The sequence below is a fragment of the Marmota flaviventris genome, chromosome 14 (genome assembly GCF_047511675.1).
Source record: "Marmota flaviventris isolate mMarFla1 chromosome 14, mMarFla1.hap1, whole genome shotgun sequence".
NCBI lineage: Eukaryota > Metazoa > Chordata > Mammalia > Rodentia > Sciuridae > Marmota > Marmota flaviventris.
This window is the reverse complement of record NC_092511.1, coordinates 44,821,103-44,842,466: the sequence shown is the minus strand read 5'-3', so window position 1 is coordinate 44,842,466 and position 21,364 is coordinate 44,821,103. Positions and strand designations below refer to the sequence as shown.

At 34.5% G+C, this 21,364-nt stretch overlaps 1 protein-coding gene across 7 annotated transcripts in view; it reads left to right on the top strand.

Annotated features, from left to right (window-relative positions):
- Clhc1 (clathrin heavy chain linker domain containing 1) overlaps window positions 1-21,100 on the top strand; it is a 33,943-nt gene extending 12,843 nt beyond the window's left edge. For 4 of the 7 annotated variants that reach the window (XM_071601573.1, XM_071601580.1, XM_071601574.1 and 1 more), the window contains 9 exons: window positions 3,855-3,988; window positions 6,248-6,449; window positions 6,561-6,673; window positions 7,239-7,332; window positions 7,978-8,084; window positions 12,772-12,946; window positions 16,350-16,552; window positions 17,588-17,767; window positions 20,061-21,100. In XM_071601573.1, the coding sequence (XP_071457674.1) occupies window positions 3,855-3,988; window positions 6,248-6,449; window positions 6,561-6,673; window positions 7,239-7,332; window positions 7,978-8,084; window positions 12,772-12,946; window positions 16,350-16,552; window positions 17,588-17,767; window positions 20,061-20,257 (1,405 nt within the window). In that variant the 3' untranslated portion in view covers window positions 20,258-21,100. Of the gene's footprint in view, window positions 1-3,854; window positions 3,989-6,247; window positions 6,450-6,560; window positions 6,674-7,238; window positions 7,333-7,977; window positions 8,085-12,771; window positions 12,947-16,349; window positions 16,553-17,587; window positions 17,768-20,060 lie in introns of those variants that run through there. The other 3 variants (XM_071601578.1, XM_071601577.1, XM_071601579.1) reach the window with 3 other exon arrangements.
- The last annotated feature ends 264 nt before the right edge of the window (window positions 21,101-21,364 follow it).

Below are 21,364 nucleotides of genomic sequence, written 5' to 3'. Positions count from 1 at the left end.
CATGTTTTCAGTATTAAATTTGACAAATAATTGATAAATATTTTTATAGATGATTTCAAATCAACTTAAAAATTATGCAAAGTTTGACCTTTCTGGTAATATGAATGGCTAGATGTTGGTATAGACCTTGCTATTAGGGATCTCTCTTTTCTTTTTAAAAGATTTCCAGTACTGGGGATCGAACCCAGGGCCTCATGCATGCAAGGCAAGCATTCTACTACTGAGCGCTCGCTACATTCCCAGCTCTTTTTGTTTTTATTTTGAGATAGGCTCTCACTAAGTTGCCCAGACTGGCCTTCAATTTGCAATCTTTCTGCTTAAGCTGCCTAAGTAGCTTGAATTACAGGTGTGTGCCACCACACCTGGCTTTATAATTTATTTTTAATACTGAGGATTAAATCCAAGGGGGCTTTGCTACTGAGCTATATCCCCATCCTTGTAATTTTTTGATTTGAGACAGGGTCTTGCTAAGTTGCTTATGGCCTCCCTTCAAATTTATGATCGTCCTGCCTCAGCCTCCTGAATTGCTGGGTTTACAGACTTGCACCACTGTACCCAGCTTATAAAATAAACAAAAGTCTTTCCAGAAGCATTAGAAAGCTGATGAGAAAATAAGAGATTATGAGGGCAAAATCTAACAGAAGATAAAAAATAAGCAGAGCACTAAAAATTGTTTGGCCATGAGAATATTTATTAAAACTTGTGACCATAAATTTCAGTTTTTAGTATGCAACTTGGGATAAAAGACAAAGTCTAGGCTCTTCCCAAGGGTGTAGCCCACTGGGAAGCCCTCCCCATAAAGCTAGAATGATAAAGGACTCCACTCTGGTAGAGCAAACCACAGGTGAACTGCTCCATGCCTGGGGACTGAATGGAAAATTACTTTCTGCTCAGCAGACTTCTGATGGGTATAGGGATTATTTTTTGGATGATGATACATTCTAGAACTATTTAGTGGTGATGGTTGTATTAAAATTCACTGAATTATACTCTTAAGGGTGAATTTTAAAAGAATCTGAACTACATATCAATAGAACTATTATAAAAGATGTGGCAGATTGGTCATATTAGCTTGTCTAATCACAGCTCTAAAAGAAAAGAATATGGGACAGAAGTAATATTTGAGGAGATAATGACTGAGAGTTTTCTAGAACTGGTGAAATATACCAATTCACAGATTCAAGAAAGCCAAGTGTGATAAATGCTAAGAAATCCTCAGCTACATCTATCATCGTGAAGTTGTAAAAAATAGACCATAAAAGTAGCATAGAAAGGAGCAACACTTGGGCTGGGGTTGTGGCTCAGTGGCAGGGCGCTTGCCTAGCATGTGTGAGGCTCTGGGTTCGATTCTCAGCACCACATAAAAATAAATAAATAAATTAAATAAAGGTCCATCAACATCCAAAACATTTTAGAAGAAAAAAAAAAAAAGAAAAAGAAAGGAGCAACGCTTAGAAGCCTTCTCATCCATGTGGTATCATGAATTGGAATGTCATTATTTTATGATCAAATAATATTTTATCGTATGTACATGTTAAATGTTGTGTTAAATTTTGTGTATCCATCCATCTATTGATGGATTCTTGGGTTGTTTTCACCTTTGGCTATTCCACTATGAACGTTTGTATGCTAGTATCTGAGTTCCTGCTTTAAATTCTTTTGAAGTCCTGTTTATTTTTAATATAGCTTTCTTTCACAAGCAGAAGTTTATTTGGAATAAAGCTAAATAAATTTTATTTCTATAATCCCTTTATTATAAATACTTGGCTTTTACTTTGAGTCATCTGTCGTTACCAAGAATTCGGTATAATAATCAGAAGTGGACAGCAGTTATCTACTAAAAAACTGGGTTTTAATTTGCAAAACAAGAAAAAGAAAAAAATAACTTTTTTTTTTTTTTAAATATTGACAAAGATTCTTTATCTGGCTTCCCTGAACTCTTTTTCATATAGACTTGACTTCTGGACTTTCATATCCACCTATGACTGTATAATTTTAGCAAGAATCCTATCAGATTGGTTTAGGCAGAATTTCCAGCCCTAAATACCTGATCATCCTCATTGTGTGACTAAATTTCTTATGTCTGATCATATCAGAGATAGTGGAGCCTTGCTGGCCTTGCCTTCAGCAATTCTGTTAGGTCTACTTACCCAGAGTCTTCCCTTCTGATGTTTCCTCTTATTTTTTTTTTCCACTGATACTCCCCCGCCGCAGCTTCTTGACTATGTATTCCCACTTGCTAAATGTATTAGGAATTGAGACCAATCTTTCTCTCCTACTACAGAACCCCATTACAGTGGTCCCTAGATCTTGCCATGCCCCTCTTGCTTAATTTTTCTGCAAGGGTGTCTAACTTATTTTAGTCTGTTATTTTTCCCCCTGGACCACCAAAGCTAGGAAATAAACCTCAAATAATCCTTAATAGAATTTTTGAAATTAGGCTGAAGCAGGAAGATCTCAGGTTCTAGGTGAGCCTGGGCTCTGTAGCAAGACCTTGTCTCAAAAAGTAAAGCAGGGCTGGGGTTATAGCACAGTGGTGGAGTGCTTACCTAGAGTGTGTAAAGCACTGGGTTCAATCCTCAGCACCACATAAAAATTAATAAATAAATACATAAAATAAAAGTATTGTATCTATCTACAACTAAAAAATATTAAAAGGAAAAAAAAAAGTAAAGCAAAACCAAAACAGGCTAGAGATGTAGCTCAGTTGTATAGTGCGGACTTAAGGTACTTTTAAAACTAAGTTTGGTTATTTCTTAAACTAAGAAGTAGGGTAAATTTCATTTCTTCCCCCCCCCCCCCCCAGTACTAGGGGCACTTAACCACAGAGCCACACGCCCAGCTTTTTTTATTTTGAGATAGGGTCTTGCTAAATTGCTTAGGCTGACTTTAATCCTCCTGCCTCAGCCTCCCAAGATGGGAGACTTAATCCTCAACCTGCTGGGATTACAAGTGTGAACCGCTATGCTGAGCACTACTTTGTAGTTTTTAGGATCTGTATTTCTGAATGTGCTCAATTTTACCTCAGGGAAGTGTTATCTTTCCTCTAGCTTTAGTATCAAAATCTCTGCAGTAGATTGAATAATGGCCCTCATAAACATCAGGTCCTAATTGCTGGAGCCTGCAAATGTTTATCTTTGTTTGGAAACAGGTTTTGCAGATGTGAATAAATTAAGGTTTTGACGTAGGGAGATTATCCAGATAAGCCCTAGATATTAAGAAGTATTCTTATAAGGGGGAGGAATAGGAGAGAGCAATGTGATCATGAAGGCAGAGATTGAAGCTTTGCAGCTATGGAATTCTTGAAGCAACCAGAGGTTGGAAAAGGCAAGGAATGGATTGACTCTTAGAGCTTCTATAGGAAGCATGGCCCTCAAAACACTTTGATTTTATGTATAGTGATACTGATTTGGGACTTTAGCCCTCCACAATTGCTAGAGAATAAATTTCTGTTAAGTCACCAAGTTTCTATAATTTTTACAATAGCCACAGGAAACCAAAACAATTATTTACCAAAATGATATTTAAATTGCAAATGTCATTTTTTTTTTTACTAAAAGGAATAGATGGTGTTTTGTGACTAGAATATGTTTAATACTTATGAGTTTCTGATAGGTTAATAATCATAGCCAATATTAGATTATATTTTTACTGAAGCTCTCAAAGAAAATTGTTCCTTATTTGTGAGATTACTTAACTTTTTCAGGACATGTTTTTCTGAACTTCTACCTAATTCATAATGGTTCAAAATGATAATTAGCCAAAATAAAATAATGATTTAACCTGCTTATCTTAAATATTATGATTCAAGAATTAAATTAATTGAAAGAAACATAAGAATTTCTGTTTTTTAGAATGAGGATTATTGAAAATAATTCCTTGAAGATTCAATTGCAAATAGATCAAATGAAACAGCTTAGGGCAGAGTATGACACAAAAGAAGCAAAATACTATACTCTCTCCAAAGATCCTTCAAAACCTATTCCAGGTACTGTATTTTGTTTAAGATATTCGAGAGAGGGGGCTGGGGTTGTGGCTCAGCAGAAGACCACTTGCCTAGCATATGCGAGGCGCTGGGTTCAATCCTCAGCACCACATAAAAATAAATAAATAAAATAAAGATACTGTGTCTGTGTCCAACTATAACTAAAAAAGTATTTAAAAAATATTCGAGAGAAAGCCCAACTATTTCCAGTTACTACCTATTATACAAATTTATATAAGCATGCTGACATGTTTATATCTATCAGTTGTATGTTACAAAACAACTTTAGTCAGTGTTCTAGACGGATACATGGAAAATAGAAAACTTTAAACAACCCTAAAACATTTTAAGCATTCCAATCTGTCAGGGTTATATGAAGTATAAAGCAGTGACTCAAAGTATGGTTCTTGTATCAATATCAGCATCACCCGGAAATTGGTTAGAAATCCAAATTATTGGGTCTCACTGCAGACTTACTAAGTTAGAAACCCAGTGATTGAGTCTGGCAGTCAATGTTTTATCCAGTTCTGGTTATTATGATGTATTATAAAATTTCAGAACCACTGGTATAATGTATGGAAAAAATGTAGGATATTGTTCTCATGCATCTTATTATTATTTGTGTTTATGTCTGCATTCACTGTTTCAACATCTTAGTATAATACATATTTTAAGAAATTGGAGTGTATCTTGGAATTCAGTAGGATTTGTAGAGGTTTGTATGGTGAACATATAAAGTAGTTGTTAAGTATTTATCCTGGAGAAAATAAAGACTTTGAAAATAGGTAATGATATTCAAAACTTAAAAGATATTTACTTGGTAGAATCAATAAGTGGAAATTGTAGGATGCCAGATTTGGTCTAAATGGAAGAGGCTCTTCCTTGAAGTAATAAGCTACTCTATACTAAAGGATTTTTACTAACTTTGAATGATCATCTTGCATTTTGTGGAAATAAAGATTCACATTCTATTTTTTTTGTCTAAATTCATTTTCAAATATAAATATAAAATTGTGACTAGCAAACTTCAAATAAGATATATGAATAGGGGCTGGGGTCGTGGCTCAGCGGTAGAGTGCTCGCCTAGCATGCACGAGGCACTGGGTTCAATCCTCAGCACCATATAAATGTAAAATAAAAGATATTGTGTCCACCTAAAACTTAAAAAAATAAATATTTAAAACAATTGTTTTAAAAAAAGATATATATGAATAAGTACAGAATAACTGACAAATAAATTGGTGAGAAGATACAGGACAAGGGAGTGATTAAAATCCAGTAGGGTTAATCCAGAGTGGTTCTGGAGGAGTGGAATTTTGAGGTATTTCATAAAGTTAGCAATTAGCCCAGATGAGAAAGGAAGACATTTGAAGTGTTTGAGTTAGGAATAATTAATTCAGGGGACAGCAAGAGAGGAAGAGATAACTAGAGTTTTGGCAGGCATTTATAAGTTTTGTGTTGGAAAAAATAAGGTGATTATATTGGGGTTAATTTTTGTAAATAATGGGAAACGGAAATTTGTTGATTCAATCCTTAGTTATTAGGCAGAGGCTTTTGGTGATATTTAGGAGTTTTCAGGCAGTACTGATGAGGTAATTAAAAAAATTTCAAGAGCTAGAGTTGTGGCTCAGTGGTAGAGCGCTTGCCTTGCATGTGTGAGGCACTGGGTTTGATCCCCGGAACCACATTAAAAAAAAAAATTAAAGGTATTGTGTCCATCTACAAAAAAAAAAAAAAAATATATATATATATATATATATATATATATATATATATTAAAAATTTGCAGATGTTAAGGTTTGTGTGTTCTCAAACAAGCAATTTTTTTTTCTTTTTCTTTTTTGGTACTGGGGATTGAACCCAGGGGCACTCAACCACTTGGCTACATCCCCAGCCCTATTTTGTGTTTTATTTTAGAGACAGGGTCTCACTGAGTTGCTTAGTGCCTTGCCATTGCAGAGGCTGACTTTGAACTTGCGATCTTTCTGTCTCAGCTTCCTGAGCCACTGGGATTACAGGCATGTACCACTGTGTCCGACTAGAACAAGCAATCTTAACTGGGTCTTCATTGGTGATGTTTAAAACTGCTAGCCTTTTGCAATTTTATGCTAATTTTGCTTATGTCAGGAGCTGTAAGTACATGCTACTACTTCTGAATTATTTCTTAGCATTGGAATCTCTGCTCTATTTTGCTGAGACACTGTCTGAGCACAAGAGTCCCAAAAATTGCTTGGCCTGTTGATTTATTTCCTCTTCTCATAGGCATGACTCTCCAAGATTCTGTCAATCTAAATGCTCTCAGGAAATTCAGGAAACACCTTGAAGATAAATACAGAGAAATGAAGCAAGCTATGTTGGTAAAATATGTACCAATTCAAAGGATGGCTGATTTTGATGAGGAAATGATTGTGTTATTAAAACGGCGAGATATAGCTGAAAATCTGAATGAAAAATTACAGTTTCGGTATGAAAGTTGATTGTATGTTTTTAAAGTTCAAAGGTTTTATTTGTTTATTTTAATATTCTACCTTTCAATTTTAGGCTTAGTATTTTGTTGATGTTTTTATCTTTATAGTCATCAAAGACTGCAGATTATTTTATATGCACTTTCTTCATGGGTAAAATCTGATAAGAGCAAAACATTTGAAGACTTCGTGGAAGAAATTCAGAAAACCAAAGATTTTCATGGTAGCTTACTACATTTTTAAATTAGCACAAGTAGTAGGAAATATTGTTCCCCTAGAAAACTAAGAATGAACTGAGTTTTAAAGAAAACAAAAATACACTGCGGTTGTGGCTCAGAGGTAGAACGCTCGCCTAGCATGTGTGAGGCAATGGGTTGGATCCTCAGTACCACATAAAGTAAAATAAAGGCATTTGTTCACTTATAACTAAAAAAAATTTTTTTTTAAATATACTTACCTCTACTAGTTCTCTGATATTCTATGGGTTTCTTCCCTCAGCAGTTGTCAGATATTAGTTAAGAATAGACTTTGTGAGCCAAAGAGGGAATCCTGAAAATAAGGAGCAAAGGGACAGGGATGCCACTCAGTTTAGGAAGAGGTTGGTACTGTTGGAAACCAAAGCAGTATTAAATGTATGTTTATGGGCTGGGGTGTAACTCAGTTGGTAGAGTGCTTGCCTTGCACACACAAGGTCCTGGGTTCAATCCCCAGCACCACCAAAAAAAAAAAGTATGTTTATTATTTTTTATTGGTAAATAACCTTAAATATCTTATGTTGGTCCTTTTAGCATTTATAGTTGACCAAGGCTTTGTTGAAGAACTGCTTGAAGATGATCCAAGCAAGGCAAAAAATGCTGAAATTATACTGTACTACATTGAAAGGCAAATATTTTTAAAACTTTGATTTTCTACATTTAAGTGACCATGTTTATCATTTATTTAGTATTTTGATAAGCTGTAGTCTTTGGTTTTTATATCTTTAAAATTCTATTTTAGTTGAAAATTTAGAACATAAAGTAGAATTTCATTTTTTATGGAAAAAAACCCCACAGCTTATAGCAGACATTTCAGAGAAGATAAGAGGATTGTAGTGTTGATATAAATTTTATTTACATTTTTCTTGCATTCCCTAGCCATCAATTTACTGGTCTTAAATGTTCTTTTGAGAATTTCTTTTCTTTTCTTTTTCCTTCCTTCCTTCCTTCCTTCCTTCCTTCCTTCCCTCCCTTCCCTCCCTCCCTCCCTCCCAGGGATTAAACTCAGGGGCATTCGACTAAGTACTATTGGAATATGTACAGGATCAAGTTCAAAGTCAGCTTTGTTTTATAATGAGATAAAACAAAACACCCCCCAAGAATATTAGAGAAAAAATTGAATGAACAGCCTCTAAGTAAACAAATCTAGTCATAGTTCGTTAGAATTGTTTTTTGTTCTTCTATATTATGCCACTATACTTACTTCGTATTAGATATTTCTAATCAGCGTTCTTACTTTTTTGTGTACCATTATACAATGCAATGGCTCTAGGTTCAATGAACTAATGTCACTTGGTGAATATGAAAAGGCAGCTTATTTTGCAGCAAGCAGTCCTAGAAGGATTCTTCGAAACATGGGTTCAATGGATAAATTTAAGGGTAAGCATCTCTCTCCAAACCTTATCCATGTATGTAAATTATACTTTTTTTTTCTTGATAGAATATAAAGAATATTAAACTGAGAGACTAAAGATTAGATCTAGACTCCAGCCCTATCTCTGTCATTTACTGTTAAAATTAAGGACTTTGAATAGTTTTTCTAACTTAAATTTTGATATATTACAAGTATATAGAAAATATGGAGAAATGTATTAACACTCATATACTCACTATCAAAATGTAATGAATGTTAATATTTCGTCAAATTTACTTATTTTTTTTATATTGAGGATTGAACCCAAGGGTGCTCTACTACTGAGCTACACTCTCAGTCCATTGTATTTTTTATTTTGAGAAAGGTCTCACTAAGTTGCCAAGGCTGGCCTTGAACTTATGATTCTCCCAATTGCCTTCTAAGTAGCTGGGATTACAGGCATGCACCACTGTGCCCGATAGGCAGGCATATCCTTTTAAAAAACAACTTTCTTGTCATAAATTGACATACATACAACAAGTTGTGTGTATTTAAAGTACATAATATGTGTATGTTATTTATACCATCTCTTGTACAATAATATATTTCATTTTTAAAGTCATGTGTACTATGTACTGACAGGTTGTCAGGCAATTTTATCAGTGTGCAAACAGCACAGAACACACTTTAAAAACCCTAGATGGAATAGCCTAGGCGATATGGTATAGCCTATTATTCCTAAACCACAAACCTATACAGCATATTACTATACTGAATACTGTGGCAACTGTAACACAAGAATAAGTATTTATATATTTAAACATAGAAAAAGTACAGTAGTTTATTGGTTAAGTGCCTCTGGGTTCAATCCCCGTTGGGCCCCCCTCAAAAAAAAGAAAAAGAAAAGAAAAACAGGAACAAACCAATCCTCAAAGTCAGTAGAAGAAAAGAAATAATAAATGTTAGAGAGAAATAAATAGAGACTAAAAAAGCAAAACAATACAATGAACAAAGAGTTGATTCTCTGAAAGCATAAAATTGACAAATCCCTAACCATACTAACCAAAATTGAAGAACCAAATAAATAAAACTAGAGATGAAAAAGTATTTCACAAATACCAGTGAAATCCAGAGGATCATTAGGACATATTTTTTAAGTACTACATGCCAATAAATTTTCTGAACATATATGACCTGCCAAAAATTGAATCAAGATGATATAAGAAAATGTAAATAGACCAATAACAAGCATCAGACCTAAGCAATAATAAAGTCTTAAGCAAAGTAAAGTCCTGGACCAGATGGGTTCGCTGCTGAATTGTACCAGACTTTTGAAGAGTGAATACCAATGTTTCTCAAATTACTCTATAAACAGACAAAGACATACACAGGAACTCTCCCAAACTCTTTTTACAAAGCCAAAATTACTATACTACCAAAGCCTGAAAAAGACATATTAAAAAAAAAAAAGAAGAAGAACAAAAACGATAATTGTAGACCAATATTCTTGATGAACATAGATGCAGAATCCTCAATAAAATACTTGCAAATTGAATTCAATATCACATTAAAAATATCATACACTGAGGTCAAGTTGGTCTCATTCTGGGATGCAAGACTGATTCAACATTTGCAAATTAATAAATGTAATTCACTACATAAATAGAATCAAATATAAAAATTATATAATCATCTCAATAGATGCAGAAAAGCCTTTGATAAAATTCAGCATCCCTTCAGGATAAAAACCTTTAATGAATTATATATACAGGATCATATCTCAGGATATAGAGGCTATATGTGAAAAATCCATAGTCAACATCATACTAAATGGAGAAAAACAAAGAATCTTTTTTAAAATCAAGAATGAGACAAGGATGTACACTCTTAACACTCTTATTTAGCATTGAAGACTTTAGCAGAGCAGTCAGGCAAGAGAAAGAAAGAAAATGGATACAAATAGAAAAAGAAAAAGTTAAATTAGCTTTGTTTGTAGATGATATGATTCTATACCTAGAAAATTCTGGAGAGTCCACCATAATTATCTTAGAACTGATAAATTGAGCAAAGTAGCAGGATACAAAATCACCATACAAAAATTGGCAGCTTTTCCTATATCCACCAATAATGAAATAAGGAAAATGGTCATATTCACAATTATCTCAAAAACAAAACAAAACCAAAAACAGTAGGAATAAACCTAATTAAGGAGTTGAAAGACCTCTACAATGAAAATTATAAAACACTGAAAAAATATTGAAGAAAATAATGGAAGTTGGAAAGATGTCCCATATTCATGGGTTGGGAGAATTAATACTGTTCAAATGGCCATATTGCTGAAAGCTATCTGCAGATTCAATACAATCCCCATCAAAATACTAATGACTGGCCTGGAAGTTGTGGCTCAGTGGTAGAACACTTGCCTAGCATGTGTGAGTCCCTGGGTTCAATTCTTAGCACCGCATATAATAAATGAATAAAATAAAGGTCCATCAACATGTAAAAAAAATATTAAAAAATACTAATGGCATTATTCACGTAACTAGAAAAACTAATCAAGTTCATATGGAAGCACAAAACACCTGAATAGTCAAAAGCAATCCTGAGTAAAAAGAACAATGATGGAGGAATCATAATACCTGATTTCAAAATATGCCATGTATTGTATGATATTGTCATAAAAATAGGTACATAGAGTCATGGAATAGAATAGAGGATCCAGGAATAAATCCACCTATCTGCAGTCATCTGACTATTGAGAAAGGAGCCAAAAACATGCTGGAGAAAAGACAGCTTCTTCAATAAATGGTGCTGGGAAAACTGGGTATCTGCATGTAAAAGATTGACACTAGATCCCCATCTCTCACAAAAACTAATTCAAGATGGATCAAAGACCTTAATATAATACCTGAAATTTTGAAATTATTAGAGGAAAACAGGGGAAATACTTCAAGATACTGGTATAGACAACAGTGTCCTCAACAAGACTCCAGTAGCTCAGGAAGTAATAGCAAGAATGGACAAATGGGATTTTATCAAATTAAAAAGCTTCTTGGGGGGCGCTGGGGTTGTGGCTCAGCAGTAGAGCACTCGCCTAGCATGAGTGAGGCCCTGGGTTCGATCCTCAGCACCACATAAAAAAAAATTTTTTAAAAAAATAAAATAGCTCTCAGGGTTGCAGGGGAAAAGGAATACACTGTTGGTGGGAGGGTAAACTAATATAGCCACTATGGAATTTTAGTATGGAATTTCCTCAAACAAAAATGGAACTACCATATACAATAGAGAGAACTGCATGTGCATCTTTATTGCAGCACTATATACAATAGGCAAGTTGTGGAATCAACCTAGATTCCCATCAACAAATGAACTGTTCATATGTGCGTGTCAGGGTGTGTATATACATCTATGTATCACGTTTTTATCAGTTCATGTATATACACATAAACACAATGGAGTATTATTCATCCCTGAAGAAGAATGAAATCATGTGATTTGCAAGAAAGTGGATGGAATTGGAGCTCATCATGTTAAATAAAATAAGCCAGACCCAGAAAGACAAGTATCACATGTTTTCTCTAGTGTGGAATCTGGAGGCGGGCGGGCTAGGCAGCATGAAAGTAGAAAGGGTACTGTTAGGGAAGGGGAGAGGGACCAAGGATCAGGAGGAAGTGGTAAGAGAGGTAACAGTGAGGGTAAATAAGATCAAAATACATTATATGCATGTATGAAAATACCACAAAGAAACCCATTATTTTGTACAATTAATATACATTATTATCATTTGATACCAAGGATTGAACTCAGGGCATGTAACCACTGAGCCACATCCCCAGCCCTTTTTTCATATTTTATTAGAGACAGAGTCTCACTGTGTTGCTTAGGGCCCTGCTAAATTGCTAAGGCTGGCTTTGAACTTGAGTTTCTCCTGCCTCAGCCTCCGAGCTGCTGGGATTACAGGTGTAATCCCAGCTTCACATTATTTTTTAAGGATTCTAATTTATTATTCTCATTGAATTATTTTCAAAGTTAAGGTCTATAGTCTGGCTAAATATGTAGTTCTGAATACCCAGTTTTATATTTTTCTCATTTGGTTATAGAGCAATGTAGTTTGCTTGAGGACTTAAATTTTTTTTTTCTTAGTTGTAGTTGGACACAATATCATTATTTATTTATTTTTGTGTGGTGCTGAGGATTGAACCTAGTGCCTCACACATGCAAGGTAAACACTCCACCACTGAGCCACAACTCCAGCCCCTGCATGAGGAATTTTATCCTCAATGTATTTATAACTACATCTTTTGTGTTCTTTATTCAAATCAGGTTTTTTTTTTTTCTTTTTGGTCACACCATTAATGGGAGACTCTGTCACTTGAAATAAAATAAATTTGTTTTCTCACAGTTCTGGAGGCCAAAAGTCTGAAATCAAGGTGTCAGCAGGGTTGGTTTCTTCTGGAGACTCTAAGTGGGCTTGCCTACCTTCTAGTCACTGTTAGCAACTTTTCTGCATATCTCGGCTTGTAGACGGATCACTCTAATCTCTGCCTCCATCTTCACAGGGTGTAAATAATGATATTTAGTCCTCATCCAATATATAAAGTTTAATCTATACGTAATACTAAGTTTTTAGAAAATGCAGAGATGAAAATAATAATATGAAATAAGAAATAGCAAACTTTCTTAAAATATTTGATTCTAACATTTTTTTTGTAGCTATTGGAAAAATTAGAGGAAAAACTCTTCCATTACTCTTATTTTTTGAGGCTATATTTAGCACAAGCCATGCTTTTACAACTCCTGTTGATGCAGATCTAACCCTAGAAGGAATCAAATGTGGATTATCTGAAAAACGGCTGGATTTAGTTATCAACTGGGTCACCCAGGAAAAGTAAGCAAAATTAAATCTTAATTGTGACATTTTGTTAATATTATTGTTTGGTCTAAAAATTATAATAGTTTTCATATCAATACATTATTTGAGCATTTAATTTAGATCAGGTCCCTGTTGCAGTTAATCAGAAAGTATTTACTAAGCATTCACAGAGTAATGAGACTTAGTCACAATAAGCACAAATAAAGAGTTGAGTGACAGCACTCTCCAAGGTGATTTGTAAGAACCTAATGAGGGGCTGGGGATGTGGCTCAAGCGGTAGCACACTCACCTGGCATGCGTGCGGCCTGGGTTCGATCCTCAGCACCACATACAAACAAAAGATGTGTCTGCCGAGAACTAAAAAAAAAAAAATACATAAATATTTTTTAAAAATTCTCTCTCTCTCTCTCTCTCTCTCTCTCTTTCTCTTAAAAAAAAAAAAGAACCTAATGATAGATGGAAGTTGAGCAATAAGAATAAAGAAGTGGTGAAAGGAGACCCTCATCATTATACAAAATACATGTATGAAGATGTGAATTTGATGTCAACATATATAATCAGAGATATGATAAATTATGGTATAATGGTGTATTAAGAATTGTAATGCAAAATAAATTTTAAAAAATTTAAAAAAAAGGAAAAAATTTAAAAAAAAGAATAGAGAAGGATTGGTCAGTATTATGCTGATTGGGAGAGAAAAGGCAGATTCAAATCTGGTTCTGGATAGGCTGTGGGGACATGTAAAGAATACAGCCAAGAGACAGTGTATAAGCAGGAAGAATATGGACCAAGATGATAAAGAACACATAAAGCAGGCAAGGTGACAGGCGAGAGGTGACTTCTTGAAGCTGAATCTCAGCACAGATTGGCAGGTTTGTGCTAGCTCTTTGAGGTTAGGTTCCCTAGAACCAAAGCCTGAAGACAAGAATTTGGGTGAATATGATTAATAGAGGTAGGGCTTCTCAGGAAATACATTAGGAAATGAGTGAAATAGAATAGGGAGGGGGAAAGAGTCAAGCAAGGATATGGCCTCAGACAAAGTCTACTTGGCCTAATTTATTGCTCAGGAGCATAAACCACACTATAGAGCTGTTCTTCCTTGATGTAATGGACCAGTCTTTTATATTTTTCTATCAGGAAGAATATTCTGGCCCTGTAGGGAAAATTTGGATGGGACATTTGAGTGGCATCAATTCCAGTCAACCAGTTGCACAAAGTCATTCTATTTGCTTCTCACATTAAAGTATACACGGGGTTGGGGATATAGTTAAGTTGATAGAGTGCTTGCTGCTCATGCCCAAGGCCCTGGGTTCAATCCCCAGCACCACACACACAAAAAAACGTATACTTACAGGGCACAGTGATGCACACCTGTAATCCCAGCAGTTTGGGAGGCTGAGGCAGGAGGATCACGAGTTCAAAGCCAGCCTGAGGCACTAAGCAACTCAGTGAGACCCTGTCTCTAAAATACAAAATAGGGCTGGAGATGTGGCTCAGTGGTCAAGTGCCCCTGAGTTCAATCCTCATACCCACCCCCCACCCCCCCAAAAAAGTATTTGGTACTAGGGATTGAACCCAGGGATGCCTGGCCACTGAGCTATATCCCTAGTCCTTTTCAGGTTTTATTTTGAGACAGGGTCTCACGTTGGGTCTTGATAAGTTGCTGAAAAAAAAAAGTATCCAACTTCTGAAGGATTCTGTGGTCTTAATTCCTAGGGAATCATAATTCTTGAGGAGAGTTAGTGGGACATACTGTAGCTCCTGTTACTATGTAGGATACTACATAATTTGTTTGTTTTTATAACTTTATTGAGGTAAAATTTACATGCAATAAGCTACACATACTTAGAGAATATAATTTGATGAGTTTGATTAGAAAAAGCATTAATGGGATATAACTGACAAACAAAAACTCAACATATTCAAAGTACAGAATTTGACAAATTTTGACATAAGTATATACTCATGAAATCTTTACCATAATCAAGGTAATTTAACATACATAACTCTCAACTGTTTCCTTATACTTCCTGTATTGCTCCTTCCTTCCTCCATTTCCTTATTCTGACCACCTCCCTCTCTATACCCAGGTAACAACAGATTGGCTTTCTATCACTGTAGAATAGTTTATAGAATTTTCTAGAATTTTATATTAATGGAATTATACAGTTATGTATTCTTTTTTCTTCTTGGATTGGCTTCTTTCACTTATAATTATTTTCAGATTCATCCATACTAAATAGTACTAATTATCTTTCTCTTCTGTCATCTAATTAAAATTTTTTTATTCTTGCACTTCTGTTGGTTTTGATGACTTGCCTGGTAGGATGACCTTGGTTATCAAGCCTTTATCAAACAGAAATTAAAAGTGATATCTTTAATTATACCCAGATGTTCTTATTGCTCATGCTGATGATTTCTAAGAAGAGTTACTGTGATAATACAGATGATTCACTTCAACTGTGTGTGAAGATGGAAAATTAAGATATAATGACAGCTGGGCATGATGGTACAGGCCTGTAATCCCAGCTGCTCTGGAGGCTGAGGCAGGAGTATTGCCAGTTCAAAGCCAGCCTTAGCAACTTATGGAGACCCAACGTGAGACCCTGTCTCAAAATAAAACCTGAAAATGACTAGGGATATAGCTCAGTGGCTAGGCATCCCTGGGTTCAATCCCTAGTACCAAAAAAAAAAAAGGCAAATGAAATCTATTCGATCAAGCTGTCTCAAAAGAAGTGCTTCTTCAGTTTTTATCTCTCCTAATAGGCACAGTTATGTCTTTTCTCCGCCGTTGCTTCTTATAAATCTATAACAAATTTTAAAAGTAACAATGCTGTCATACTTTCTCTGTTTTCTTTTTAGTACAAATGTTTCTTGAAAGATCTATCACTAATTTTGAGGTAAAATTGTTCTATCTTTAACCAACAATTAATAAGTTCTTTATATTCTACAGTTCTGGACTCTATGTAGCTGCTGAGAATATTGTGACCCCCAATTCTAAGAGAAGTTTTGTTTATCTTGTAATTTTAAGTCCTGTCCATATTATCAGGAGAGTTTTAACTTTGTTTATAGATTATTTTTAATCTGATTTTTTTTTTCTTTTGAGACAGGGTCTTGCTAAATTTCTGAGGCTGGCCTTGAACTTGTGATCCTCCTGCCTCAGCCTCCTGAGTTGCTGGGGTTTGTAGATGTTTTAAAAACTTGATATCAGTTTCACCAAAATGTCTTCCCCCCAAATAATACTTGTTCATTTGTTGTTGTTAAATCTCAGATATGTTTAATTTCTTTTATATCAATTGTCTACTGATTTGGAATCATTATAAGGTATAGAGAAGTCATGCTGAATTTTCAAATATTTCAGTCTCAGCTACTCATCAAGATTTCTCTAATGTGTGCCTTATTGATCTGCTTGCTCTAGGCTGACATTTTCAGAGAAGGCTGGGGATGTGATTTATGATTATGGGGAACAAGATACTTTTAACAAAGCCAAGTGCCTGGCTTTAGCTCAGATTATCTACAGTGAATGTGGCCTGCATAAGAAAGTTCTCCTTTGCCTGTGTAAACAGGGTCAGATCCATGGGGCCATAGAATACTTACAACAATTCAAGGACTTTACTCCTGGTAAATAAAAGAGACTACTTATTTGTGTACATTCAAATTCTGGACTTGACTTCTAAGATCACTGATCACAGCAGGCATTATTTTAAATTTACATTATAGAATCTATTTTATACATATTGATAAGTAGGATATTTCTTTTGTAATTTTTCATGAAAATAGTTAAGATGGAGCTAATTGAATTTCATGGTAGACATTAAAATTCATTATGCATTTTCCCAAAACATTAGTAAATTAGATGATATTAGAAATATATAGTCTTAAAAAATCTTGTTTTAATTAGTTATACATGACAGTAGAATGCATTTATGCACTTTGATATATCATACATAGATAGGATATAATTTCTCTTTTTTCTGAGTGTACATGTTGCAGAATCATATTGGTCATGCAGTCACACATATACATAAAGTAATAATGTTTGTTTCATTCCACCATCTTTCATATCCCTTTATCCCCTCTCTTCCCTTCACTTCCCTCTACCTAATCTAAGGTAACACTATTCTTCTCTAGTGCCCCCCCACCCCCCTTCCCACCGCCTTATTGTGAGTTAGCATCCACATATTAGAGAAAACATTCGGCCTTTGGTTTTTTGGGGTTGGTTTATTTCGCTTAGCATGATATTCTCCAACTCCATTCATTTATTGGCAAATGCCATAATTTTATTCTTCTTTAAAGATAAGCAATATTCCATTGAATATATATACCACATTTTCTTTATCCATTCATCTATTGAAGGATACCTAGGTAGGTAGGTTCCATAGTTTAGCTATTGTGAATTGAGCTGCTATAAACATTGATGTGGCTGCATTACTGTAGTATGTTGATTTTAAGTCCTTTGGGTATAAATGGAAATATATACTCTTAAAGATAACTTTAATGGATATGCTGGACCAGGCTACATAGGGCTATTTTAAAATTACTGAACTTATCTGTCATATATAATATTCTAAAGTATTAAAATTGAAAAAACTAAGGAAATAATGTTTATTTCAGGATTTTGAAACACCTGAGATAATTTTTCATTTTTACTTTCAGATGACCTGATGAAGCTAATAACATTATGTCCTCAAACTGAACTAATTCAATGTCTCACTGAAGAAAAGAATGGGAGACCACCATTTTTATCTTTTGGACTTGCCATACTTCATCTGTTCTCTGTGAATATGGAAAAAGTTGGCATTAAGCTACTCCAAGAAATAAACAAAGGTGGGACAGGTAAGTAGAGTAAAATGTTGTTGTGAAAGAAATATTAGTGGATTATTTAAGGAAAGGTTCAAGATAGTTATGTACAAGTTAACACAAATTTTCCTTAGGGTTCCTTCTTAGCAAGAATTAATCTGAGGGGTTGTGGCTTAGAGGTAGAGCACTTAGAGGTAGTACGTGCCAGGCTCTGGGTTTGATCCTCAGCATCATAAAAATAAATAAATAAAATAAAGGTATAAAAAAATAAAAAAGAAAAAGAATTAATTTGAGGCTAGTAACATTGGCACATGCCTGTAATCCCAGCTACTTGGGAGATTGAGGCAGGAGGATTTCAATTTGGAGGCCAGTTTGGGCAATTTAGTGCGATCCTATCTCAATATACAAAAATAAAAAGTGTTAGGGGAATACTAGGGATAGTATTCCCTGCAAAAAAAGAGTTAGGAGTTTGTAAATATAACAATTCCATGCCAATAATAGTCTATTGACAATACTATATATTTCTTAAGAGAATTAGAATGAAGAGAAAATCTTTTTAAAGCCAGAGGGGAATGCAATAACAATTGATAGCTAACACTTTTATAAATTATAAAACTTTACATATATTAATGTATGTGTACTTTTTTTTAAAGAGGGAAAGAGCGGGGGGGAATTTTAATATTTATTTTTTAGTTTTCAGCGGACACAACATCTTTGTATGTGGTGCTGAGGATCGAACCCAGGCCGCACGCATGCCAGGCGAGCGCGCTACCGCTTGAGCCACATCCCCAGCCTGTATGTGTACTTTTAGCAATATTTTATGTGTATTTTATTAAATATTATTTAGATATAAACATGTATTTTAATTTCTAAACCAAATATATGAATATTTAATATGATAATCATTCTGAACTGAACTGCAGTGGGATAGAGAATTTTTAAAAATTCACTTTTTTTCTCTTTCATTAATTTAACATGAATTTGAGCAGACAGTTTGATTTCATTTTTTATTTTTATTTTTTGATACTGGGGGTTGAGTAAAGTTCAGAGGTGCTTTACCACTGAGCCACATCCCCAGCCCTTTTTATTTTTTATTTTGATAGGATCTCACTAAGTTGCTCAGAGCCTTACTAAGTTGCTGAGGCTGTCTTTGAACTTGCAATCCTCCTGCCTCATCTTCCCAAATTGCTGGAATTACAGATGTTTACCACCACATGTAATTGCCTGAAAACATATTTGTGAAGATAATTTAATATTTTGAAATTCTCATTACAGATATTATCTAAAATATTTGATAGGAAAATAAATTACAATTGTGGTATAAATAAAATAATAGCAGTAACTATTCCAAAGAGAAATCCTCTTTTATTAAGTATCACTAAGTAAATGCAGGTAATTGGTAAGAAATTCATTTTGTAGAATCTCACTATTATGTATAATTATAATGCACTAATTAAAAAAATTAATTACATAAATTGATAGATCACAGAGTCACTAATTGACTTTTAAAAGTAAATAATGTCATTAGATTTCACTTAAAAACAAAATTATTTCTTTAGAAAACCATTTGCTATAGAAACCACATTAAGGATGTGGCTTCGAGGCTTCCATTTAGGGAAATGGTGGAAGATTTGCCTAAGAGTTTCTGAAACCCTTGGGACAGCACTACTAAGGCATTTACTGAAGTGCTTGAAGAATCATGAGAACTCAGGCAACAGATCCTTAGTTATTTGACAAATTCTGGTAGAGCATTATAGGCTCTGTGAATAAGGAAGAGCCCACACTCTTCACTTTCTGAGCTCCTTACCTTATAGCCTTCAGAGTGTCTACTACCTTATCCAAAAGGAGATGAGTGGAGAAGTGTGGAATGTGGAAAATGGTAGAGGGCTGAATTGAGAAATGATAAAGGGGGAGAAGGAACTAACAGTTGAAAACTTAACCTGAGCAGGTCTAAGCATACTAAATGTTATATCATTAAACTTAATGGAAATCAGGTAGAGTTCAAAAGTAACTCAGGTGAAACTATGTCCCTTTTTTTTTTGAAGAATCACTAAACCCAGCATGGTGGCACATGCCTGTAGTCCCAGTGGCTTGGGAGGCTGGGGTAGGAGGATCATAAGTTTGAGGCCAGCTTGGGCAATTTAGTGAGGTCCTAAGCAACTTAGCGAGAGCCTGTCTCAAAAAATAGAAACGACCGGGGATAGAACTCAACGGTTAAGGGCCCCTGGGTTCAGTCCCCTGTACTGAAAAAAGAAAAAGAAGAAGAAGAATCACTAAGTGTGGATTATCAGATAAGTACTATACTGTAATATTGTATTTTTCTTCTCAGATGCAGTAGAACATCTTGTGATAAATGATTCATATTGCTCCCTAGAAATGTGGCAACAATTGGCAAATATATGTTTACAGAATGGCTTTGACAAATTATCTAATGACATCATATCCATTCTTCGATCTCAGGCTGGAGTTGCAGAAATTTCTGAAGAAGAAGATACAGTCAATTTAATGGAACATGTTTTTTGGTAGTTCTGTATTTTAGCCAGTTGAGGGAGCTTGTACAACATTTTACAGGCAAACTAGTTTTCTCATAATTAACTTACAAATAAATCTAGTGCATGAAGCTCTCAGAAGTAAATCACACTTCTTTTTGTTATGATTTCAAGTTGGCTTCTTAAAAATCTTCATTTTTGAATTTTTGAATCCTTGATATTTTAAGGAAAAAACCTCTGAGGTCCTTTTTCTGTGTAATGCAAGAAAAAGCAAGATGATAGATACTTCAAGGTTGACTCGCTGACAGAAAGCTAGAGTATAATAATTTTGTATTTAAAAATACTGCTGATTTAAAGATGTGCCCCATGATTTGGCATATATAAATATGGCAAAGATTAGGCTTCTACTAAAGTCGGGCATCTTAACATGTTCTTACTTAGAGGGAAGACCAGCCAAGGTTTGCTCATAAGTAGAGCTGGGATACCTATAGGCATAAATGTTATTATGTGTCATAAAGTGTTATTTTATGACTTCAAATATGTAAATATTTGAAGTATTTGAGAACTCAGAGTTCTGTTCCTTGTATAGGTGTGATAATCAAAATCGTTAATGATCAATATGACAGGGGCACCAATCAAGCGGAACAGACATCCAACCAATCAGTACAGCTTTCTGTTCTTATTGCCACATCAGAACATAGCAGCTGAATGTCAGCCTTGACCATGGGGTATGGTAAAAATTAGCTGCTGTTACATAGAATAGGAATAAAAAACATAATTTTTTTCTCCTAAATTTAAATTGGATATGTATTTTTTATGTCACAATGGAAAGAATATGAACTTGGAGTCAGTCTTATTAAAATTCTGGTACTATCTTTTACTCATTTGTGAAATTTGTCTGATCTAGGCTTGTTATGAGGATTAGTGATAATTTATATGTATAATATAACACGATGGAGAAATTTAGTAGAAGATGGCCATCATTTTTATGTAGTAGGCCCCAGAAGCACATATTCTCCACTTAGTTTATACTTAATTAATCCCACATTTCTATCCCTTTGTATGCTACAATTGTAATTCTTTGGAGTAGTTGACATTAGTTTAACTTATTGTCTAAACTCATATTTTGGTTGCCTGGCATATA